Below are 26,434 nucleotides of genomic sequence, written 5' to 3' on the forward strand. Positions count from 1 at the left end.
CATGATTTGAATGGAACTAACCCGGACTGACGCTGTTATCAGCAGACTTTCCATGGTGTTATTTATGTGTAGAAACAAAAGTTCTCAGAATGACCCGAAACTCCACGGAACATCTATTTGGAAAATAAGAAAAATACGGGAAGAAAAATCCATGTCAGGGGGCCCACATCCTGTCCAGGAGGGTGGGGGCGCGCCTGCCCCCCTAGGGCGCGCCCCCTGCCTCGTGGGCCCCCTCACGCTCCACCGACCTCAACTGCAACTCCATATATTCACTTTCGGGGAGAAAAAAAATCAGAGAGAAGAATTCATCGTGTTTTATGATACGGAGCCGCTGCCAAGCCCTAAAACCTCTCGGGAGGGCTGATCTGGAGTCTGTTCGGGGCTCCGGAGAGGGGAATCCGTCGCCGTTGTCGTCATCACACTACTAGGAAAAGGCGCACTACAGGTGCGCCACTAGCATCACGCCATTAGAATTTAATACTAATAGCGCACCCCTGGTGCGCCATTAGTATACCAGATACTAATGGCGCACCAGGGAGTGCGCCATTAGTATATCACACGGTGCGCCATTACTATCTGACTTAGTAATGGCGCACCACATAGAAGGGCGCCATTACTAACAATTTTTTTTTCAAATTTTTTTCAGAATTTTTTTTTCAATTTTTCTTTCAATTTTTTTTTCATTTTTTTCTTAATCTCGGGTCACTATGGCTTAATCTCGGGTCAATATGCTTAATCCCAAGTCAAATAGCACTAAGTGGTCAAACTTCCCGGAAGGTCACCCATCCTCACACTTAACTTTGTAGTTCTATCGAACCCCAGCACCACCTCACTTAACAGGCACTTGTTGATATATCTATCATATCAATTCTATTAAACCTTGTTGATCTCTAGGACTTTGTTCATGTTCATGAGTATGATGAAATTTTGAAAAATATTTCGAACTTCCCGGTCATATTACGTATCATTTTTTGAAAAAAATTCCAAAAAAAGTTCGAAACCAATTTTTTTTCTGCTACTAGTGTCGCACCTAGCAAATTCGGATGTAACTTTTCGAGTAGATGATTTTTCATATAAAAAACTTTTTAATCCGAGTTCGTATGCAAAAGTTATGCCCATTTTACAAATTCTAGAGAGATTTTGCAAATAAAGTCGAAATTCATATTTGTAAAATTTCCCAACAGGTAGACGACATATCACATGGGAAACTTATTTTTTTTTGACATTTCCATCATTTTCTTTTATTTTTTTAAAACTGAAAAGGCGGTCCACGGGGGGGGGGGGGGGGGGGGGGTGCACACGGTGGAATTTTTGGGCCAAGTTAGTAATGGCGCATCATGGGAGGTGGTGCGAACTAGTAATGGCGCACCACACACACGGTGCGCCATTACTAGTTTTGAAAAAAAAATTGAAAAAAAATTACTAGTGGCGCACCGTGGATGTGGTGCGCCATTACTAGTTTAACTAGTAATGACGCACTATCCACTGGTGCGCCATTACTAGTTTAAAAAAAAATTAAATTTTTTTGTTACTAGTGGCGCACGGTGGATGTGGTGCGCCATTAGTATTTGGACACCAATGGCGCACCAACACATGGTGCGCCATTAGTATATAGTAGTGGCGCACCACATGTGTGGTGCGCCATTAATGTCCATATTATCTATAACCCTTTTCCTAGTAGTGTCAACCACCCTCCATCACCAATTTCATGATGCTAACCGCCGTGCGTGAGTAATTCCATCGTAGGCTTGCTGGACGGTGATGGGTTGGATGAGATCTATCATGTAATCGAGTTAGTTTTGTTAGGGTTTGATCCCTAGTATCCACTATGTTCTGAGATTGATGTTGCTATGACTTTGCTATGCCTAATGCTTGTCACTAAGGCCCGAGTGCCATGATTTCAGATCTGAACCTATTATGTTTTCATGAATATATGTGAGTTCTTGATCCTATCTTGCAATTCTATAGTCACCTACTATGTGTTATGATCCGGCAACCCCGAAGTGACAATAATCGGGACCACTCCCGGTGATGACCAGAGTTTGAGGAGTTCATGTATTCACTATGTGCTAATGCTTCGTTCCGGTACTCTATTAAAAGGAGTCCTTAATATCCCTTAGTTTCCATTAGGACCCCGCTGCCACGGGAGGGTAGGACAAAAGATGTCATGCAAGTTCTTTTCCATAAGCACGTATGACTATATTCGGAATACATGCCTACATTACATTGATGAATTGGAGCTAGTTCTGTGTCACCCTATGTTATGACTGTTACATGATGAACCGCATCCGGCATAATTCTCCATCACCGATCCAATGCCTACGAGCTTTTCACATATTGTTCTTCGCTTATTTACTTTTCCGTTGCTACTGTTACAATCACTACAAAACACCAAAAATATTACTTTTGCTACTGTTACCTTTGTTACCGTTACCACTACTATCATACTACTTTGCTACTAAACACTTTGCTGCAGATACTAAGTTATCCAGGTGTGGTTGAATTGACAACTCATCTGCTAATACTTTAGAATATTCTTTGGCTCCCCTTGTGTCGAATCAATAAATTTGGGTTGAATACTCTACCCTCAAAAACTGCTGCGATCCCCTATACTTGTGAGTTATCAAGACTATTTTCTGGCGCCGTTGCCGGGGAGCATAGCTCTATTCTTTGAGTCACTTGGGATTTATATCTGCTGGTCACTATGAAGAACTTGAAAGACGCTAAGACAACAATTTATCCCTCAACTACGAGGGGAGGTAAGGAACTGCCATCTAGCTTTGCACTTGATTCGCCTTCTGTTTTGAGTAGGCTTGCGACACCTAAACCAGCTTCTGCTATTCGTTCTGATATGTCGCATGTTATTGATGATGCCACTTCTGCTATGCATGATACTTATGATGAAACTACTTCTATGCTTGATCCTACTGTGCCACTTGGTGAATTTCTTGATGAACAACTTGCTAGGGCTAGAGAGAATGAAATTATTGATAATATTCATGAAAGTGATGATGAAGACTCTTCCCCTAATAAATATGAATTGCCTGTTGTGCCTGAGGGCTATGTTATGGATGAAGTAGTTGCTAACGAAATTTTTGCTTGCAAAGAAAGACATGATGTTAAGAAATTATTGGCTAAATGGAAGCAGCAATCTCTTAATGCTAGAATGAAACCTGATCCTGCTTTTGCTACTTCACCTATATGTGTTACTGATAAGGATTATGAATTCTCTGTTGATCCTGATATAATTACTTTGGTTGAATCTGATCCTTTTCATGGCTATGAATCTAAAACTGTTGTGGCACATCTTACTAAATTAAATGATATAGCCACCCTGTTCACTAATGATGAGAAATCTCGCTACCTTTATATCCTTAAAATATTTCCGTTCTCATTAAAGGGTGATGCTAAGATATGGTTTAATTCTCTTGATCCTGGTTGTGTGCGTAGTCCCCAGGATATGATTTATTACTTCTCTGCTAAATATTTCCCTGCTCATAAGAAACAAGCTGCTTTAAGGGAAATATAGTTTTGTGCAAATTGAAAAAGAGAGTCTCCCACAAGCTTGGGGGAGGCTCCTCCAATTACTTAATGCTTTGCCTGATCATCCTCTTAAGAAAAATGAAATACTTGATATCTTTTATAATGGACTAACCGATGCTTCCAGAGATTACCTGGATAGTTGTGCTGGTTCTGTTTTCAGGGAAAGAACACCGGATGAAGCTGAAATTCTATTGAATAATATGTTGACAAATGAAAATAATTGGACACTTCCTGAGCCAACTCCTGAGCCAATTTCTGAACCTACTCCTAAACCAACTCCGAAGAAAAGAGGTGTTCTATTTCTCAGTCCTGAATATATGCAAGAGGCAAAGAAATCTATGAAAGAGAAGGGTATTAAAGCTGAAGATGTTAAGAATTTACCTCCTATTGAAGAAATACATGGTCTTAATTTACCGCATGTTGAAGAAACTTGTGATCTTAATCCTCCACCTATTGAAGAAACTCAAGGTCTTGATAACCCGACACAGGTAGTAAAGGTAAATTCTCTCTATAGATATGATAAAGCTGAAATCCCTCCTACTAAAAATTGCTAGCCAATGCTTTGATGAGTTTGATAACTTCATGGTTAGGCAAGAAGATTTCAATGCTTATTTTGGTAGACAATTAAAACAAAATGCTTGTATGATTGAACGCTTGGGTGATTATATGGCTAATGTTAAGGGTGAACTTAAGCTCATTAGTAAACATGCTTCTATGGTCACCACTCAAGTAGAACACGTGCTTAAAGCTCAGAATGATTTGCTCAATGAATTGAATAGTAAGAAAAATGATTATGCTATTAGAGTGGCTACTAGAACTGGTAAGATGACTCAGGAACCTTTGTATCCTGAAGGCCATCCTAAGAGAATTGAGCAGGATTCTCAGAGAAATAATATTGATGCACCTAGTCCTTCTAAAAGGAAGAAAAAGAAAAATGATAGGACTTTGCATGCTTCTAGTGAACCTGTTGCTGAAACACCTGAGAATCCAAATGATATTTCTATCTCTGATGCTAAAACACAATCTGGTAATGAACATGAGCCTAGTGATAATATTAATGAAGATGTTCATGATGATGCTCAACCTAGTAATGATAATGATGTAGAAATTGAACCTGTTGTTGATCTTGATAACCCACAATCAAAGAATCAACGTTATGATAAGAGAGATTTGTTGCTAGGAAACATGATAAAGAAAGAGAACCATGGGTTCAAAAACCCATGCCTTTTCCTCCCAAACCATCCAAGAAAAAGGATGGTGAGGATTTTGAGCGCTTTGCTAAAATGATTAGACCTATCTTTTTGCGTATGCGTTTGACTGATATGCTCAAAATGAATCCTTATGCTAAGTACATGAAAGATATTGTTACAAATAAAAGAAAGATACCGGAAGCTGAAATTTCCACCATGCTTGCTAATTACACTTTTAAGGGTGGAATACCAAAAAAACTTGGAGATCCAGGAGTACCCACTATACCATGCTCCATTAAAAGAAACTATGTTAAAACTGCTTTATGTGATCTTGGAGCCGGTGTTAGTGTTATGCCTCTCTCTTTATATCGTAGACTTGATTTGAATAAGTTGACACCTACTGAAATATCTTTGCAAATGGCAGATAAATCAACTGCTATACCTGTCGGTATTTGTGAAGATGTGCCTGTTGTGGTTGCAAACGTTACTATTTTAACGGACTTTGTTATTCTTGATATTCCCGAGGACGATAGTATGTCTATTATTCTTGGAATACCTTTGTTGAATACTGCAGGGGCTGTTATTGATTGCAACAAAGGCAATGTCACTTTTCATGTTAATGGTAATGAGCATACGGTACACTTTCTGAGGAAACAACCTCAAGTCCACAGTATTAATTCTATTGGAAAAATTCCATCGATTATTTTTGGAGGATTTGAATTTCCTCTTCCTACTGTCAAGAAGAAATATGATATTCTTATTATTGGGGATGTCCATATCCCCATTGAGGTAACATAGTGTTATTCGAAATTTCTCCGGTTTCATGTTATTCAGAATGAGTTTGTTAACAAGACTTGATCAACGTTATTAGTGGATTCCTTTTGATGAGCATGAGATGGATGAAACTAGAAGGCACAACCTTCTGTACCCTCCTTTTACTTTCTGTTATTTAGTTGAAATAAAGTAAAAATAGTATTTTCCTGTCTGTTTTCTGACTTATCCGTGCAATATAAAAATACCCCAAAAATAAAAGTTCTCCAAATGCCCCGAAAATGGAATATGATTTTTTCTAGAATATTTGAGAATATGTGGCACTGAGAACACAGCAGGAGGGGCAAGCACCTGGCCACGAGGGTGGAGGGCGCGCCCACCCCTACAAGGCGCGCCCCCTGCCTCGTGGGTCCATGGTGGCCCCCCTCCACTTATTCCTGCACCCACACACTTCTTCTTCCTCCCAAAAAAAATCACCATCCAGCTCAAGCACGAGTTCTAGCTCATTTTGCTGCGATTTTCGATCTCCTTGCTCAAAGCACCTCTCACAAAACTGCTTGGGGAGATTGTTCCTTGGTATGTGACTCCTCCATTGGTCCACTTAGTTTTTGTTCTAGTGCTTTATTCATTGCAAATTTGTGCTGCCTAGGTGACCATGTTCTTGAGCTTGCATGTCAAATTTATATGGTTCCAAGTAGTTCTAATGCTTGATATAGGCTCTAGGCACTTGTAGGAGTAGTTGCTATCAATTTTGTTGAGCTTGGTTCACGTTTATTTGAAGTTACTAAAAATTTCAGAAATTTTTCAGAGGAAGAAATATGCTTAGGAAAATGTTCCAAAGTGGTTCTTCAAGGAAGCAAAGACCCAGGCTTGCAATGCGTGATGCTGACGATGAGCCACCAAGGGACGCTCCAGTGCGGCCTTGTGAATGGCCTTCAGAGAACTTTATGGATCGAGCGGGAATCAAGGAAGAATTTAACGCATATTTGTGTAACGCTGATCTTGTGAGCTTCGAGGCAGAGAAGTGCCGCCAATACCACTATCTCACTAGTTCATTTGTGAGGAGGTTTGAATTTTCATCTTCACGTAATTCTCCAACTGTCCCGTTTGATCTTTATGAAAAATCTTATACGATGGGGTAGTGCTAGTGAACCCCGCAAATCTGAATTTAGCAATTTTCTTGCTAGTATAACTGTGGGGGAATCTAGAGACATAGCACAAGCTACCATAGGGAGCATTCATTTTCCTGCTATACATTACTTTGCTCTCTTCATAGGTAGGTGCATAAATGGTAAAGATGAAGCATGTCACATGTGTGTCCCTGATCTCAGTATTCTTAGGAGTGCTGTGTCAGGAGACGAATCTTATAATTTGGGAGCCATTGTTGCACGTAGGTTGCATCATAATATATTTAATGGAGATTTCTTTGGAGGAATTTATGCAACCAGCTTAGCTGATTTTCTTGGTGTGGACATACGTGAGGATGATATTGAGTTTCCTCCTACTTATTTAGACTTTAATGCTACGGTTCACCACCAGTTTGTCGAGAGGAATGAATCACCTCTCCGGTATCGCTTAATCTTTGACAGACGTTGTGCTGTCCGTATTACTCTCCCTGCTCCTGCCTTCTTTGATTATCAGGCAAAAGGAAGATATGTTATTACCAGAGAGAAGGCAGATGAGTACGAGAGGAGGGCGGAGGCAGCTCGCCGCCATGCTGCAGCTCAGGAGGCAATAACTGCCGCAGCTCAGTACGACCCCAGCTACAACTATGGATATCCGCGAGGCCATCCGTGGCAATAAACCAACTTAGGCCAAAAGCCTAAGCTTGGGGGAGTACGTATTTCTCACCGACATTACATTTATGTTCACACACTCATTGCTAAATGTCGGTGCTCATACTCTTTCACTGTAATATCCATGCTAGTTTATTTTCTTTTTCTTGCTTTCTTCTTGTGTGTTTAATAAACCTTAAGAAAAACAAAAAATTAGTGTTTCTTTTAGTTAGTTTACTTTTCTTGCTGTAGTAGTAATAATTAAAAAGAAACCCAAAAAGATTTCCTGTTCTTCTTTTGCTTGTTGGGAGATTTCCCGTGTAAATAGTTTTATTTTCTTTTCTTTTCTTTGGGGGTCGATAGGAGAGGACCATGATTAAATTGTTGAACTAGCTCTTATATGCATTGTTGTTGATTTAACCAAGAGCCTATATTGCCTTGTCTTCTCCTGTTTATTGAATGCTCGCAGATTCCAGCTTAGTCCAATGCACGTGCACTCTTATTATTTTCACATCGTTTAGTCGTGCAAGTGAAAAGCAATTATGACGATATATGATGGAGTGACTGAGATGAGAGAAGCTGGTATGAACTCGACCTCTCTTGTTTTTGTAAATATGTGAGTTCATCGTTCCTGATTCAGCCTATTATGAATAAACATGTTGGCAATGACAATTAGGGATCATAGTTGCTTATGCCATGCTTGATTAGCTATGAGTTATAATGGTTTACCTTGCGTGCCAACATGCTATTAAAATGGTTGTGATGTGGTATAGTGGGGTGGTATCCTCCTTTGAATGATTTAAGTGACTCGACTTGGCACATGTTCGCACATGTAGTTGAAACAAATCAACATAGCCTTCACGATATTTATGTTCATGGTGGATTATATCCTACTCATGCTCGTACTCAATGTCCATTAATTTTAATGCATGTTCATGACTGTTGTCGCTCTCTAGTTGGTCGCTTCCCAGTCTTTTGCTAGCCTTCACTTGCACTAAGCGGGAATACTGCTTGTGCATCCATCCCTTAAACCCCAAAGTTATTCCGTATGAGTCCACTATACCTTCCTATATGCGGTATCTACCTGCCGTTCCAAGTAAATTTGTATGTGCCAAACTCTAAACCTTCATTTGAAATTCTGTTTTGTATGCTCGAATAGCTCATGTATCAACTAGGGCTTTCCGTATCTTCCATGCTAGGCGGGTTATTCTCAAGGGGAGTGGACTCCGCTCCTCACTCACGAGAAAATGGCTGGTCACCGGGATGCCCAGTCCCATGCTTTATGCAAACTAAATCAAAATAATTGCAAACAAAACTCCCCCTGGGACTGTTGCTAGTTGGAGGCACTCGTTGTTTCGAGCAAGCCATGGATTGATGCTTGTTGGTGGAGGGGGAGTATATACTTTACCATTCTGTTTGGGAACCGCCTATAATGTGTGTAGCATGGAAGATATCGCCATCTCTTGGTTGTTATGTTGACAATGAAAGTATGCCGCTCAAAATATTATTTATCTCTATTTCAAAACCGAGCTCTGGCACCTCTACAAATCTCTGTTTCCCTCTGTGAAGGGCCTATCTATTTACTTTTATGTTGAGTCATCACCCTCTTATTAATAAGAACTAGCTGGAGAGCACTGCTGTCATTTGCATCCATTACTATTAATTTATATTGGGTATGACTATGACTGGATCTCTTTTACCATGAATTACAATGTCTAGTAAGTCCTTGATCTTTAAAGGTGCTCTGAATTTATGTTTTCCGGTCTCAGAAAGGGCTAGCGAGATACCATCCTGTTATATCATATCATGATTGTTTTGAGAAAGTGTTGTCATCCGAGATTTATTATTGCTCGCTAGTTGATTATGCCATTGATATGAGTAAACATGAGACCTAAGAGTTATTGTGAATGTGGTTAGTCATAATCTTGGCTGAAAACTTGAATGTTGGCTTTACATATTTACAACAACAAGAGCAAACAGAGTTTGTAAAAGTTTTTCTTTATCACTTTCAGTTTATCAACTGAAATGCTTAAGGACAAGCAAAGGTTTAAGCTTGGGGGAGTTGATACGTCTCCGTCGTATCTACTTTTCCAAACACTTTTGCCCTTGTTTTGGACTCTAACTTGCATGATTTGAATGGAACTAACCCGGACTACCGCTGTTTTCAGCAGACTTTCCATGGTGTTATTTATGTGCAGAAACAAAAGTTCTCGGAATGACCTGAAACTCCACGGAACATCTATTTGGAAAATAAGAAAAATACTGGAAGAAAAATCCACGTCAGGGGGCCCACACCCTGTCCACGAGGGTGGGGGCGCGCCCGTGCCTCGTGGGCCCCTTGACGCTCCACCGACCTCAACTCCAACTCCATATATTCACTTTCGGGGAGAAAAAAATTAGAGAGAAGGATTCATCGTGTCATACGATACGAAGCCGCCGCCAAGCCCTAAAACCTCTCGGGAGGGCTGATCTGGAGTCCATTCGGGGCTCTGGAGAGGGGAATCCGTCGCCGTCATCGTCATCAACCATCCTCCATCACCAATTTCATGCACTAGTAGAAAACAGGGCTTTGGTTCGGCCAGAAAAGAGCATTAATCCCGGTTGCATTATGAACCGGGACTAAAGGGTGCATTAGTCCCGGTTCGAGCAGCTAGGGCACCGTACAGGCATTAGTCCCGGTTCAAATGGGACCTTTAGTCCTGTTTGGTGCCACGAACCGGGACTAAAGGGTGCGATGCCCATTAGTACCGGTTCGTGGCACCAACCGGTACTAAAGGTTAGACCTTTAGTCCCGGCTCGAGCCACCAACTGGTACTAATGGGGTTTGAGGCATTAGTACCAGTTCATGGCACGAACAGGTACTAAGGTGGCCTTTGTTTGAGCTACAGCTAGTGATTTCTGGATTCTAGCCTAGTCAAAATCAGATTCACAAACAAACAGTCAGATTTCAACATGAGTTGTCTAGAATCCGATTCTCCAAATTGCACTGGACACGCTCGGAAGCTGGAATCAGCGATTTTGCTGATTCCCGAGCTACCACTTAGCCCCTTTCAAATATGGGTCAACTTCTCCCCGTTATTACGATGGAAATGCCACCGCAAGCCCATCCCAACCTCTCCCTCGTCGACAGGGGTCCAGTCCTTCGCTCGCACAAACCCACCTAGCGAACAGAAGCAAAAGAAACAGAGAGGGGATGGCTCTCTAGGGTTCGCCCGCCACCACCGTCGCCGGCCCCGTCGCCGGCAAGGCTCGTGGATCCATTCCCCTCCGCCCCGGGCCATACACCGGCCGCCGCAGATCCGTCGCGCCACCGTCCCGTAGCAGCTGCCGCCCCCGCTCTCAGTCGACACGCCGCCCCTCTGTGCCGGCGAAGCTCCAACAGACCTCTCTCTGCGCCGCGCCGGAGCTCCAGCAGAACCACGCCGGGAGGCCCAGCAGAACCACGCCGGACGCCCACCTTGCCCCCTGACTCTACCGGCCCTGCCCCATCTCCTACGAGTCAAGAGAAGGTAATTGTTCATCAGTCCCCCAAAAAGTTTCAGATTTAGCATGGAATTTCTTGATGTTCCTCCTTGCTTGATGTTCTGGCTTATGTTCCTGTGTATGAACTGCTAATCTATTGGCTGCATTAGCATTGAATTGTTCAGATTTAGTAATAGGCCTTGATTGGAGCAGTAGGTAGTAGCATTGGTCTTTTTCAGTGTTGCAAGTTATTAACATGATTGGCTGGATATATGTAAATCACCCTTATGAATGTCATATGTTATAGATGTCAAAAGCAAATTGGAGTCCAGAAATGACCACCATTTTTTGCAATCTCGCTACTAAGGAGAAGGAAAAGGGGAATAGGCCTACCAAATTTTTGAACCCTACTGGATACAAGAATATAGAAGTTGGCTTCTTTCAGCAAACCGGAAAACTTTACAGTAGGCTGCAGTTCAAAAATAAATGGGGCAGTTTGAGGACCTTGTATAGGGATTGGCTGATCCTAAAGAATACATCTACTGGACTTGGTTGGAATGATGAAACGAACACCGTGAGTGCTGATGACGAATGGTGGAAGAAGGCCGGTGAAGTAAGTCATGTTCGTAAGATCAAATTGTCTTGTGGCTAATATTGCACTAGAATTTTTTGTTGACAAGTGCCAAATGAATTACTTACGCAGGAAAACAAGGACATCTTGCAGTTTCGTAAATGTGGTCCTGAAAATCTGAACCAAATGAGCATCATGTATGAGAAGATCAATGTTACAGGAGAAACTTCTATGATGCCAGGTGGTGAGCATGAAGTGCTTGATCTTGAAGAAGATGAAACCGAGGAGGAAGAAGTGCAGACTACCCAAGCCAAGAAGGCAAAGAAAGGGCCATTGAAGATAGATGGAAGTTCTAGTAAAAAGAATCCTATTCAAAGGGACTTCAAGCGCATGGTTGACCACTTGATTAGTGAAGATGTCGCGATGAACTCACATAAGAATAGTGTTGCTGCTGAAATTGAAAAGATAATGGAAGAAGTTGTGGCATGTGGAGCCAATGAAGCAAGTGATGAGTACTTCATAGCAACCAAGTTGTTTGTGAAGTTTGAAAATCGTTGTTTCTTTAACAATATGAAGACTAGCGACGGGAAGAATAATTGGCTTAGGAGGATGTATGAAGAGCGAAATAGGCATTAGGACCTGTTGAACTATATTTCCTTTCTTGTTATGTCACTTGAGACTTGATGAACAATATTTCCCTTCATGTTATGTCACTTGGTACTTGTTAAACAATATTTTCCTTCATGTTAGACGAACAATATTTATGTTTATGTTATCGCTTGTGTTGATCCTGACATGCATGTGTTCATAATATTTCTGTGTTTATGTAGATGAGCACAAGTGACAGCCATAGTGAAGAGTCCAAAACTGATTCTGATGCTATGCCAACCTCAAGGAGGCAAAGGAGAAAAAATACATGATGGCTGCACTTGTTGGTATCATGTACAGTGAGAAGTATCTCATGAAAAAGAAGAGAAGAGTTCCGATAATGACCGGACAACAGTGGGTTACGGAGAACTTGAGTACTCCAAAAGATTGCTATAACATGTTCAGGATGTACAAGCCTTGTTTTGATAGGTTGCATCGTACACTTGTACACACATATGGCTTGAAGGGAACAAGAAACATGAGTTCAGAAGAAGCATTGGGTATGTTTCTCTGGACGGTTGGGGGGGCCCAATCCGTAAGCCAAGTGGAGAATCGTTTCAAGAGATCAACTGAAGTTATACATCACAAATTCAATGAAGTATTGAAATGCTTGAATGACATGGCTGTAGACATCATTCAACCAACTGATCCGGAGTTCAGAGTTGTACATGATAGGCTTCGGGATGCGAGATTTGCACCTCACTTTGATGGTTGCATAGGTGCGATTGATGGGTCACATATTCCTGTAATTGTTCCAAATGATGAGATCGTCAACCATGTTGGTCGACATGGATACCCAACAAAGAATATCATGGTCGTGTGTGACTTTGACATGAGATTCACTTCTATTGTCGCGGGATGGCCAGGGTCAGCACATGACACAAGGATATTCAGAGATACTTTGGTGAAGTATGCAGATAGGTTTCCCCATCCACCTATAGGTATCCCTTTCACTTACATGTGCACAGCAATATTGTTTTAGTTATCTAGATCCCTTGTGCAAACTTTTACTTTATGCAGGGAGGTACTATCTTGTTGACTCGGGTTATCCCAATTGTGATGGATATTTAGCTCCATACAAAGGGCAAAAGTACCATGTGCCAGAATTTCGCCAAGGTCTCCCACCGAATGGGAAAAAAGAAACATTTAACTTTGCACATTCATCTCTACGCAATGTTATTGAGCGTTCATTTGGTGTCTGGAAGATGAAATGGCGTATTTTACAAAAAATGCCAAGTTACCCTCCTGAGTAGCAAGCTCGAATCATCATTGCATGCATGGCACTTCATAATTGCATTAGGGAAAGCAATTTGAGAGATTTGGAGTTTGACAAATGTGATCGTGATGAGAACTACATGCCAGGGAATTTACAACCTCTACCCACAGGACATGTGTCCAATATTGTGGTTGGTGATGATGCAATCATGAAAGCAACTCGTGAGGCGATTGCTGATGGATTGATGGCGGATCAAGTATAGTTTCACATATTACTTGATGAGTCTATGATGCCTAGTGCATATTTTGGGTTATATGTGTACGTATGTAAGACTGATGGTTAGTACATATTTTGGATGATATGTGCACGTATGTAAGACTATGATAACGTGTGCTAGTTCTCACTTTATCAAGTCAAAACAGATAACGTGTGCTTTAATCCGCATATAAACATTATCGTCAGCAGTCGAGGGCGTTACTGACATTTCACAACACCCACAACTCCAAAAGCTGACAGACAGCAGGGTAAACAAATAGTCAGATTCTAATTCTCAGGAATCCAGAGCCACTGCTGATTCTCAAGAATCCATAGCAAAGTGATTCTCAGGAATCTGTAGCCCAAACAAAGGGGGCCTAAAGGCCCCCCTGGATCGCCTTTTCAGTTTTGTAAAAAGCAAAAGAAAATGATAAAAACTTCAAAAATTAAAATCCTTCCAGATATAGTTATGTTACTACATGTACTAGTTAGGAAAAGTTAAAAACTTAAATTTGGACATGTTTTGCAAAAACTGTAGGGAAAATGTAAAACACCTATAACTTTTGCATACGATGTCAGAAAAAACGTATAATATATCAAAATGTTCAGCACAAAAATCCGCATCCGATTTTGACGGCCTACGACCTGTTTGCAAATTTTTAGAATCCTCAAATTCTAAAAGGAAAAAAAGTTATGCTCAAATTTCTTTTTTTTAATTTTTGTTAAATCTAGTCAAACTACTTATTCAAGAAGTATTAGTGTTACTAAATAATTATTCAAGAATATTAGTGTTACAAAATAATTATTTCAGTTTTTTTGAATTTTGGTCATATCTGGTCAAACTGTGGTCAAACAATGGTCAAACAAATTATTCAAGAAATATTAGTGTTACTAAATAATTTTTTCAGTTTTTTTGAATTTTGGTCAAACTGTGGTCAAATCTGGTCAAACTGTGGTCAAACTATTGTCAAACTACTTATTCAAGAAATATTAGTGTTACTAAATAATTATTTTTTTTAGAACAATAGTTTCAAACTCAAACAGTGAAATCTGTGAATTCATGCTCAAGCTAAATTCCCGAGGGTTAATAGGATTGACATCTTACTATTGTGAGGAAAACAACAAGTGCAGACTTGGAAACGAGGGAGAATAGAACCCCGGAAGATAAGCGTGCTCAGGTTGGAGTAGTGAGAGGATGGGTGACCGTCCGGGAAGTTAGATGATTTGGAATGATGAGGGGTGATTAGAGATTAGAGGTTAAATTGAGCAGTGATGAGGGGTGATTAGAGATTAGAGGTTAAAAAAATTCAGAAATTTCAAAATAAAAAAATTCAAAAATAAATAAAAAAATTCAAAAAAATCTTAAAATTTCCTTTAGTACCGGTTGGTGTTACCAACCGGGACTAAAGGTGGACCTCCAGGCAGCGGCCACGTGGAGGGCCTTTAGTCCCGGTTCATGTAAGAACCGGGACTAAAGGGGGAGGCTTTAGTAACGACCCTTTAGTCCCAGTTCCAGAACCGGGACTAAAGGCCCTTATGAACCGGGACTAAAGGCCCTTTTTCTACTAGTGATGATGCTCACCGCCGTGCGTGAGTAATTCCATCGTAGGCGTGCTGGACGGTGATGGGTTGGATGAGATCTATCATCTAATCGAGTTAGTTTTGTTAGGGTTTGATCCCTAGTATCCACTATGTTCTGAGATTGATGTTGCTATGACTTTGCTATGCTTAATGCTTGTCACTAAGGCCCGAGTGCCATGATTTCAGATCTGAACCTATTATGTTTTCATGAATATATGTGAGTTCTTGATCCTATCTTGCAAGTCTATATTCACCTACTATGTGTTATGATCCGGCAACCCCGAAGTGACAATAATCGGGACCACTCCCGGTGATGACCAGAGTTTGAGGAGTTCATGTATTCATTATGTGCTAATGCTTCGTTCCGGTACTCTATTAAAAGGAGTCCTTAATATCCCTTAGTTTCCATTAGGACCCCGCTGCCACGGGAGGGTAGGACAAAAGATGTCATGCAAGTTCTTTTCCATAAGCACGTATGACTATATTCGGAATACATGCCTACATTACATTGATGAATTGGAGCTAGTTCTGTGTCACCCTATGTTATGACTGTTACATGATGAACCGCATCCGGCATAATTCTCCATCACCGATCCAATGCCTACGAGCTTTTCACATATTGTTCTTCGCTTATTTACTTTTCCGTTGCTACTGTTACAATCACTACAAAACACCAAAAATATTACTTTTGCTACTGTTACCTTTGTTACCGTTACCACTACTATCATACTACTTTGCTACTAAACACTTTGCTGCAGATACTAAGTTATCCAGGTGTGGTTGAATTGAAAACTCATCTGCTAATACTTGAGAATATTCTTTGGCTCCCCTTGTGTCGAATCAATAAATTTGGGTTGAATACTCTACCCTCGAAAACTGTTGCGATCCCCTATACTTGTGGGTTATCAATCATATTTCCGGTTAATACAATTCTAGCATGAATAATAAACATTTATCATGATATAAGTAAATAAATAATAACTTTATTATTGCCTCCAGGGCATATTTCCTTCAGTCTCCCACTTGCACTAGAGTCAATAATCTAGTTCAGATCGCCAGGTGATTTAACATCAATAGTTCACAACTTTATGTGGTTAACACCCATAGTTCACATCGACATGTGACCAACACCCAAAGGGTTTACTATATTCAGTAACCTAGTTCACATCGCTATGCGATTAACACCCAAAGAGTACTAAGGTGAGATCATGTTTTGCTTGTGAGATAATTTTAGTCAACGGGTCTTTCACATTCAGATCCGTAAGTATTTTGCAAATTTCTATGTTTACAATGCTCTGCACGGAGCTACTCTAGCTAATAGCTCCCACTTTCAATATGTATCTAGATTGAAACTTAGAGTCATCTGGATCAGTGTCAAAACTTGCATCGACGTAACCCTTTACGACGAACCTTTTTGTCACCTCCATAATCGAGAAACATATCCTTATTCCATAAGTATAATTTTGACCGCTGTCCAGTGATCTATTCCTAGATCACTATTGTACTTGTCGGGGATATACCCCGCGGTACGACCCGGCCGGACTTGGCGCTTCACCGATGACCCGCCGGAGGACTGACGACTCACAAGCCTGACGACTCATGGATGGCCCCGATGGCGGGTCAGATAGAAGACAAGGCCCAAGGCCCAGAGAGCCGGCTACGTTTATGATGGGCCGGCTTAAGAACAAAGGGATGACGAATATTTCCTTTATGAGGAAGCAAGACCCAGACTTGTATTCAACTTGTAAGAAAAGATAGACTAGTCCTAGTCCTACTAGGACTCCACATGTAACCCGCCCCTCTAACTTATATAAGGAGGGGCAGGGCACCCCAAAGAGGGACAAGCAACAAGACACAAAGAGCCGGCCGAGCCGGCGATTCACTCATGATCATAATGAGACCTAGCCTCAAACAGCATGTAGGGTTATTACCGGATGATGTTTCCCGGGGCCCGAAGCTATCTAAATCCCTGTCTTATATTGTGTCTCTCGATTCCGCCCAACCCCTCTCAAGCTACCGCATAGATGCGTTGGCCTCACAACTAAGTCCTGACACTAAGGACATCTGCCGTGACAATTCCACGACAGTTGGCACCCACTGTGGGGCCCGCGTATGGTGGTGTTGAGTTCTTGAAGGGAGCTCTTCTAGGGATCGAGAAGCTCATGATTGACCGGACGAAAAAGAGTCAGCACGGGGCGATCGTGTGAGCCGCCGGACGATCTGTCCCCAGCCGCTGCCTGTACGGTCCGACCAGAGATCTACCTGGGGTTATGTTCTTTCTTCGCTGGACAGGAGATCTGAGTAAACCGCCGTACGCCGCGTTAGGGCAAGGCAAGACCATGAAGACTTTTTTTTGAGGCAGAGCGATCTGTCAATCACCAAGTTGTTCTGCCTAGTACTACCTATACTGGAAGTAGTACACGCACGAGCACCAATGTCTGATTCGAGGCCTAGTCGGATTTGATTCCGATGACCACCAAAGATTATACTAGAGGAAACGTATACATCTACTCCCACGTGATATTGAGGAAGGGGACACAATTTTCTGATTGAGGCCGACTTACGCAGCACTGTGGCCTGGAAAATCCGCCGGCATATACGCCTGGAAACGCAGGCTACTCCAGCATCCGCCCTGCGGTGAAATACACGACGAACACGCGCAGAACTCGCCTCGCTCCAAGTGGGTTCTGCTGCGAGCTGCCGTTGCATCTACGACTCCGTGCGAGCCGCCTTGATAGGCCTTGACCCGTCTCCCCTGAAGAACCGTCGTTCCGCCTTCGAGCCGCTCTGACGTAAGCTCACGCCCGCGGCCCTGAGTCGCTGCCTTGAGCCGCCGTCGTCCGTGCCAGGCCAACCTTGCCACTACTCCAAGCCGCTGCTTGTGGCTGCTGTGCTCGATGCCGCCGCGCCCGCTGCAATTCCACGGTGTTCGCCGTGGAAAGTTCGCCGCACCTGTAAGCCGATTCCGCGTGCCGCTTCCAGCAGCGGCACGAGCCGCCCAATGTCTTAAGCCGGCACCGAGCTGCTGCCTTGTCATGCTGCATCTGCCGGTGGGCCACCCTGCCGCCGCTGAGTCGCCGCCGGGCCGTCTCTACCTCATACAGAAAGCCGCCATAGTTGACCCGCCGGCCCTGCCCTTGGTATCTACCGTGTGTGGCTGCGGCCTCAATAAAATTCTACCATGTGTAGCCGCGGATGATCCGTCCTGCAAGGAATCACGCACTACAATGGGTCCACGTCGGCCACAGCTATGCGATCCCGTCGTTCGGCGGTCACGGTGTAATCCATCAAAAAAATGGAGAGGAGGGGGCTCAAGAATCAAGACCAAGTCCCAAGGCGGCCTGGGCCTTGACGAATTTGTTGCAGTCGCTCAATGCCACGACCATGTGATTGATGGCTACCGTGAAAGAAACAAAAGGCTAAAGGCTAGCTAATTGCCATGTTATAACCACGTGGAAGCTTGGCACAATACTACAGGATCCTTGTTCATTGGACAAAAAATACCAGGACAATTGCCGCGTCCTGGGCTGCCAGTTACCGTCTCCATGACCGCGCATTGAGCCGCTGACGCCTTCACCGCACTGTCATTCATTATAGCGATGTTGCATAAGGAGCACACGTCAACATCATCTTTGCTCTAACGCTTATCCGTGTCGTGGTGCTCGATGGATACGTGCACGAATCGCCGCTTCTACTACATTAACACCACGCGATTGACTCGCCCGTCCACACCGGCTTACAACGCCATGGCCGGCTCATCTGTCTGTGCCGCCTCTGATGTTGCGGTCATCTTTACCGTCTGTCTCTCGCGGCCTGGTCTACATCAATACGCCGGGCCGCGCCTGTCTGCATGAGCTATTTATTGAGTATGAGCAAGTCGCTGCTTTGGTAGCCCGGTTTTCTTCTAACAATTTGGAGGCAAATTATTATATTATCATCCGCCGTCTGCACTGAATGGCTCAATGGGCAGGCGCACAAGTCGCCGCCACTACAGTTTAGTTAACTTCAAACAGCCAGTTGGAAGGAACCATTGGCCGAGTTGCTGACAGCTCATACGGGATCATTTATAACCCGCCGCAGTCACCTCAACCTTCTCTGGATTCGCATCGCGCTATCAACACCAATGATATATACCTTATGCTATGGTCAAAATATGAAGAATCTCAAGCCAACTCTTTGAGTCGTCTTGAGACTTGGGGGCTACAATGATATGACTCGGCAGCATTGGTCGGTTTCAATGCATTCAAGAACTCCGGGTCATTGGAGGGAAAAATAACCCGGTCCCGGAGGCTACCGCCATACTGGTAAAAAGTTTAAAGGCCGTCAGGAAATTTCCGGCTTAAAAAGAAGGATTCCGGTTTAGATCCGGCTCAAGAGACTTGACATCTCCCACAAAGCACTGAAGCTCTTAAATATCCGGTTTAAAATCCGGTTCAAGGGAAATTTATCTGCCACAAAGTTTTCAAGCTCTCAAATCCGGTTCAAGGTAAATTTGTTTATCACAAAGCTTTGAAACTCTCAATATCCGGTTTTTTCTGGTTCAAAAAGAATTTATCTCTCGCAAAAGTTCGAGTTCTCAGGAAAAATTAAAGGGACCAAAAAGAGTCTGTTACAAAGCACAACCCAAACGTAGGTACCCTGCTTTAATGACCATTGGGAGCTGATCGTATTCGAATTTAGCTTAACCCTTTAGGTGTGACCCTGATCGTATTCAAGTCAGAGTCGTTAAATATTCTCATGATCACTAGGGGGCTTCCTGTTCAAACATAGGTCGTATTCGAACCAAAGAGAACATAGCTGTCGGTACCCTCTTGATCGGCACACTGCCGAGCTCACTAGGGGGCTTCTTGATCGTATTCGAATCATAGCTCAACCCCTTTTGGGAACCGGCGTGGATCGTATTCGAATCAGCGTCGTTAAACAACTCTCAAGGTCATTTGGGGGCTTCCTGTTCAAACATAGGTCGTATTCGAACCAAAGAGAACATAGCTGTCGGTACCCTCTTGATCGGCAACGCCAAAGCCACTGGGGGCTATATGATCATATTCGAATCTTAGCTTAACCCCTTTGGGACGGTTTTCTGATCGTATTCGAATCAGAAGCCTCAAATTTTTTGAAGTCTCTTTTTGCAAACAATTTTTGGATTTTATTGGAAGCTCTTTTGATCATATCTAAAGTGTATATGAGTGGTTGCTATTTAACCCGGTTTGACTTTGGATGATAAGTGGCCATCATATGACAATCATAAACATTTGGAAGTCTTGATTTCTAAAGATTGGGTTATCACCCTTACTGCACAGGTCACATAAACCGCATCGTCGACATGCAGCTCCCCACGATGCATATGCTCTTCCGCTGATAGTCCGCTTCATCGGCCGCATCGTCGAGTCCCTGCGTCTTTGGTCGGCATGCACGCATGCCTGCAATCGCGCCGGCCAGCCGGCGTGCCGACACATCCTTGACGAGGGCAACCCACCGTACTGGGTACAAAGACTTAACTACACCGAGTTCGTGTTGATTCTCTTCCGTGGCCTCAAGCACCTCTCGCGGCCATTGTATCTTCCTCCTTGATGAAGACAGAGAGGATGGCTGCACAACCCCTCATGCGCCCCATGCCTCGCCTCACCGGAGAACCCTCTGCACCTGCTGTCCACGTGCCCCTACACGATCCAACTTTGGGATTAGCTGCTGCTCTCTTGTAGGCTGACACAGTCCTTGGTGCTAAGCTCGACCACGACCTCCATGCTTGACTGGGGCTTGTAGGGGCGTGCTGCGCTACCCTCAGCCTCACCGTAAGGCTTGGTCTTCGCTGTTTTACCTCATCTGGTGGCACACCTGCCAGAGTGCAACCAACGTAATTTTCAAGGCATCTCGTCTACACTGACGAGGACATGTATCTGGGGTAGGGTCCTAGGCTTGACCTACATAACCTACCCAAAGACACCATATGCAAGAATCCAAGGCCCACAAAGTTAGGAAGGAGTCATTGACTGGGGTACCTGCAACTTACAAGTCACTCGGACGCAGGATTCACTCGAAGGCCTCACCAACACTCAGCCGTCTCTGCTCACTAGGAGTACCAAGCGTCACTCGACCACAAAAGACCTAGGGTCACCCTGAGAAAGTGACCGTCGGACGATCGGTTCGACGCCTTGAAGAACATCTAATGCTCGCGTTACCTGTAACGCCCGCGTCCTTCAACTTTCCCATTGAACCCTTGGGTAACGGGGCCTTGATGAGGGGCCAGCGGACTCTATATAAGCCGCCCCTCCACCCCAGCACAAGAGGTCGCACCTCTTGTAACACGACAATCCAGAAAAACAAGCTCCCGCAGCATCGAGATGTAGGGTCTTTACCTTTTCCGAGAGGGCCCTGAACTCGTAATTCCGAGTGTACAACCACACCGTAGCTAGGCTCTGCCCTCCTATACGCACCCCTATACTCTCCTGTCAGATCTGTTCCCACGACATACACGTTCGCAGGTGCTCCACAAAATCAAGAACGACATCGAGCTCTGGAATTCAGCCCAGAAAAGCAAGGAACCACCTGTGCCGCTGGAGCAGTTATATTTTTGGCTCACTAGTACGCCCTGCGTAAGAAGCAAGGAAAAACATGATGTAGTACCTGCAATAGTAAAATCGAGTGTGATTCTTCCTTCAGAACTCTGTTGCGTTCTTCAATAGAAGTTGTGGGTGCCGCTATGGGACTGGTGGACAACTAGAAATAAAGTGAACGCAGGGGAGAAACAGAGGAGCACAACTGAGTTCAGTGCGGTCATTAGTAAGCAAGTGTTAGATTTCAGCCCGGATAGGCTCCAATCCAGTCCGCCGGTGATAATACGCCAGGCTTGGCGATTGCCGGATCCAGTGTTCATGGGAATAAATGTTGATGCAGCCTATAAGGAGGACTCCGGAACGGGCGCTTGGGGTTTTGTCGGTTCGTGATGAGTTCAGCGATTTCGTAGCTGCGGGGGCTGGGAAGCTGCATGATGTGTGTACTGCTCTCCATGCTGGAACTGATGCATGTGTCATGGACTTGGGTTTGCACCGTGTAATCTTCGAAGCACACTGCCAAACTTTGGTGACTGCCCTGAAGACCAAAGAGTATGAAGCTGAAGATATTGGGGTCCTCCTCTCGGAGAGGCTAGAAGCCTTGCCGTATGTCTTTTGAGAAAGCTGATTTTAGGTTTTGCCGCCGTGAATGTAATAGAGTAGCACATGTGTTAGCACAACATTTGTTTTGAGGCGCGTGTGCCGTTCTCTGTTTGGGCTGAAAATGCCCCTGACTTTGTTGTTGCTTTGGTGATTAGCGATCGTGTTAGCCACCCCGTTAAGTGGAATACCATATTCCGTTTGAGCACACCCCGTTTTAATAGAGTTGCGCATGCATTAGCTACAAACAAATGTTTGATATAATGTGTGCTAGTATGGGTGTTGCACGTGTAAGGTTGCTAGTTTTATAGGCTTACAACTTACTAGTGGTTGAGGCGTCATAGGGTGGCGCTGCTTGAGAGAAAGCAGTGTGCACGTTTTCATTTTAAAAGTATATGGGGTCCTCGCCTCCACCTAAAAAAATTCTCAGAAAAAAAATTCCACACATCCATCTAAAAAAATACCACCACAGCATACCAGCGAGCGCCATTTTACATAGCCTTCCATTCAAAAAATAAATGAGGTCCTCACCACCATCTAAAAAGAAAAGGACGTCGATAACTGCCACACGTGTGACATGAAGGGAGACCCACCACACGTCTATAAAGCAAACGGATTGCCACGTCATCATATGCATGCATGTGATTTTTTTTGGATTTCCAGTTTTAAAAATATTTTATCTCTTAAATGAAAAATCCGATTGACGATCCGTTTGCACCATTAAATCCATCGCGACGAGATCTTCGAAACTAGATCTCATATCAATATGTTTCAGTGACTTTTATTTTGGTTAAAAGTTGCCATGTCTATTGCACATGAATTGCCGTGGTGTTTACACTGAAGTTGCCATGATATATTTCAGCTATTTTCTTCTACATTTAAAAGTAAATTTTGAAATATTATAAGTAGAATTAAGAAACTAGACTTGTCATGAACTATAAACTAAAATTTTCATGATACATGCACTTAAAATTGCCATGGTTCATAAAAAAATAATTTCCATGGTCAAAATACTAAAATTGTCATGCTCTATAAACTAAAATTGCCACATGGCAACTTTAGTGTAACACTATGGCAACTACATTGTAAACATCATGGCAACTTTCGGCAAAAAAAAATTTCGTCGAAACATATCAACATGGGATCTAGTTTTGAATATCTCGTCGAGACGGATTTAATGGTGAAAACGGATTTTTAATTGAATTTTTAATTAGGAGATAAAAAAATTTAAGCCGAAAACCAAAAAGATTCTCACTGATGTCATCTGTTTTGATGTGGCAAAATGAATGGTACTGGGGGCGTTTGGACTATGTTGCTTCGTGCCACACATGTGGGCGTTAACATTTGTGAAAGAAAAAAAAATTAAAAAAATCCTCACCTTCATCTAAAAAATATATTTCAAAAGTTTTCTCACCGCGGCCAACAAGCTTGGTATCATGTGGCATAACTGATTGGCCGCCCTTCTCCATACGCTTAATGGGTTTAATGTGTTACTATTTTTGTTTTTGCAGGGATAAAATTTATGTGTTTTGACTGACGAAAGAATTGAATGCTCGCCAACCGTCCCATGTATGGAGGATGCTTTCCCTTGTACATATATATATATATAGACCATCAACTGGTGTCATTCTATTCATTTCAACATATTGGTAGCACTAGCCTAGCGCACTGGGTATGTAGTGATGAAATGATCAAATTCAGGGGAGGACGAGAGAAGAGTTAGAAGACAGATGTTATAACATGTACGCGGGAACGAGAGACATCAGGAACAATAACAAAGCAAGGCTTTCGAGTATCTTAGAGACGAAGGGAGATGCTCGGCCCCATCTTTGAGCCCCTCTGCCTCTGGTCGTTGTGCTCGTGTGCTGGTAGTCATGACGGCCGCCATCGCGCCCGACATGTCTTTGCGCAATGGTATCCCACGCTAGTGTATACCCAGCCACAGTTGCGCCTTCGATTCTCTCTTCCGTGGCCTCAAGCACCTCTCGCTCGCAGTTGTACCTTCCTTGTCGATGGAGACAGAAGCATCTCCCTTAGTAGCAGGCGTGGATTTACTATATAATATCTTCAGTAAACTGATGCTAACCAAAGTGTAATTAGTGCCCAATACATATAATTGAAGGAAATATGCCCTAGAGGCAATAATAAAGTTATTATTTATTTCCTCATATCATGATAAATGTTTATTATTCATGCTAGAATTCTACTAACCGGAAACATAATACATGTGTGAATACATAGACAAACATAGTGTCACTAGTATGTCTCTACTTGACTAGCTCATTGATCAAAGATGGTTGAGTTTCCTAGCCATAGACATGAGTTGTCATTTGATTAACGGGATCACATCATTAGGAGAATGATGTGATTGACATGACCCATTCCGTTAGCTTAGCACTTGATTGTTTAGTATGTTGCTATTACTTTCTTCATGACTTATACATGTTCTTTGACTATGAGATTATGCGACTCCCGAATACCGGAGGAACACTTTGTGTGCTACCAAACGTCACAACATAACTGAGTGATTATAAAGGTGCTCTACAGGTGTGACCGAAGATACTTGTTGAGTTGGCATAGATCGAGATTAGGATTTGTCACTCCGATTGTCGGAGAGGTATCTCTGGGCCCTCTCGGTAATGCACATCACAATAAGCCTTGCAAGCAATGCAACTAATGAGTTACTTGCGGGATGATGTATTACGGAACGAGTAAAGAGACTTACTGGTAACGAGATTGAACTAGGTATTGAGATACCAACGATCGAATCTCGGGCAAGTAACATACCGATGACAAAAGGAACAATGTATGTTGTTATGCAGTTTGACCGACAAAGATCTTCGAAGATTATGTAGGAACCAATATGAGCATCCAGGTTGCGCTATTGGTTATTGACCGGAGATGAGTCTCGGTCATGTCTACATAGTTCTCGAACCCGTAGGGTCCGCACGCTTAAAGTTCTGTGACGATCGGTATTATGAGTTTTTGTGTTTTGATGTAGCAAAGGTAGTTCGGAGTCCCGGATGTGATCACGGACATGACGAGGAGTCTCGAAATGGCCGAGATGTAAAGATCGATATATTGTACGACTATATTCGGACACCAGAAGTGTTTCGGGAGGTTTCGGACATATACCGAAGTACCGGGGGGTTACCGGAACCCCCCGGGGAGTATATTGGGCCTAATGGGCCCTAGTGGGAGAACAGGAGGGGCGGCCAGGGCAGCCGCGCGCCCCCTCCCCCTCTAGTCTGAATTGGACAAGGAGGGGGGGCGGCGCCCCCATTTTTCCTTCTCTCCTTCTCTCCCTTCCTTCCCCTCTCCTACTCCTACTTGGAAGGGGGGAGTCCTACTCCCGGTGGGAGTAGGACTCCTCATGGGGCGTGCCATAGGAGGCCGGCCCCCTCCCCCTCCTCTACTCCTTTATATACGGGGAGGGAGGCACCTCTTGGAGACACAACAATTGATCATTGATGTTTTAGCCGTGTGCGGTGCCCCCCTCCACCATAATCCACCTCGGTCATATCATAGCGGTGCTTAGGCGAAGCCCTGCGTCGGTAGCTTCATCAACACCATCACCACGCCGTCGTGCTGACGAAACTCTTCCCGGAAGCTCTACTGGATCGTGAGTTCGCGAGACGTCACCGAGCTGAACGTGTGCTGAACGCGGAGGTGCCGTACGTTCGGTACTGAGGATCGGTCGATCGTGATGACGTACGACTACATCAACCGCGTTGTCATAACGCTTCCGCTTACGGTCTATGAGGGTACGTAGACGACACTCTCCCCTCTCGTTGCTATGCATCACCATGATCTTGCGTGTGCGTAGGAAGTTTTTTGAAATTACTACGAGAGCCAGATTTATGCGTAGATGTTATATGCACGAGTAGAACACAAGTGAGTTGTGGGCGATACAAGTCATACTGCTTACCAGCATGTCATACTTTGGTTCGGCGGTATTGTTGGATGAAGCGGCCCGGACCGACATTACGCATACGCTTACGCGAGACTGGTTCTACCGACGTGCTTTGCACACAGGTGGTTGGCGGGTGTCAGTTTCTCCAACTTTAGTTGAACCGAGTGTGACTACGCCCAGTCCTTATGAATGTTAAAACAACATTAACTTGACGAAATATCGTTGTGGTTTTGATGCGTAGGTAAGAACGGTTCTTGCTCAGCCCGTAGCAGCCACGGAAAACTTGCAACAACAAAGTAGAGGACGTCTAACTTGTTTTTGCAGGGCATGCTGTGATGTGATATGGACAAGACATGAT

The 26,434-nt window shown here is 43.5% G+C and overlaps 1 protein-coding gene across 1 annotated transcript; it reads left to right on the forward strand.

Annotated features, from left to right (window-relative positions):
* The first annotated feature begins 11,075 nt into the window (after positions 1 to 11,075).
* On the forward strand, positions 11,076 to 11,948 carry LOC141023070 (L10-interacting MYB domain-containing protein-like). The gene is made up of 2 exons (XM_073499379.1): positions 11,076 to 11,354; positions 11,445 to 11,948. Exons 1-2 carry the CDS (start codon positions 11,076 to 11,078, stop codon positions 11,946 to 11,948), a joined length of 783 nt encoding a protein of 260 aa, XP_073355480.1.
* Positions 11,949 to 26,434: the final 14,486 nt, after the last annotated feature.

Source organism: Aegilops tauschii, chromosome 5, assembly GCF_002575655.3.
Source record: "Aegilops tauschii subsp. strangulata cultivar AL8/78 chromosome 5, Aet v6.0, whole genome shotgun sequence".
In the NCBI taxonomy this organism is placed as follows: Eukaryota; Viridiplantae; Streptophyta; class Magnoliopsida; order Poales; family Poaceae; genus Aegilops; species Aegilops tauschii.

Bases quoted from the DNA above. Each gene is read 5' to 3' on its own strand.
- LOC141023070 (XM_073499379.1), top strand. From the start codon at position 11,076: ATGACCACCATTTTTTGCAATCTCGCTACTAAGGAGAAGGAAAAGGGG. The intron at 11,355-11,444 runs GTAAGTCATGTT...TTACTTACGCAG, and splicing joins GGTGGAAGAAGGCCGGTGAA to GAAAACAAGGACATCTTGCA.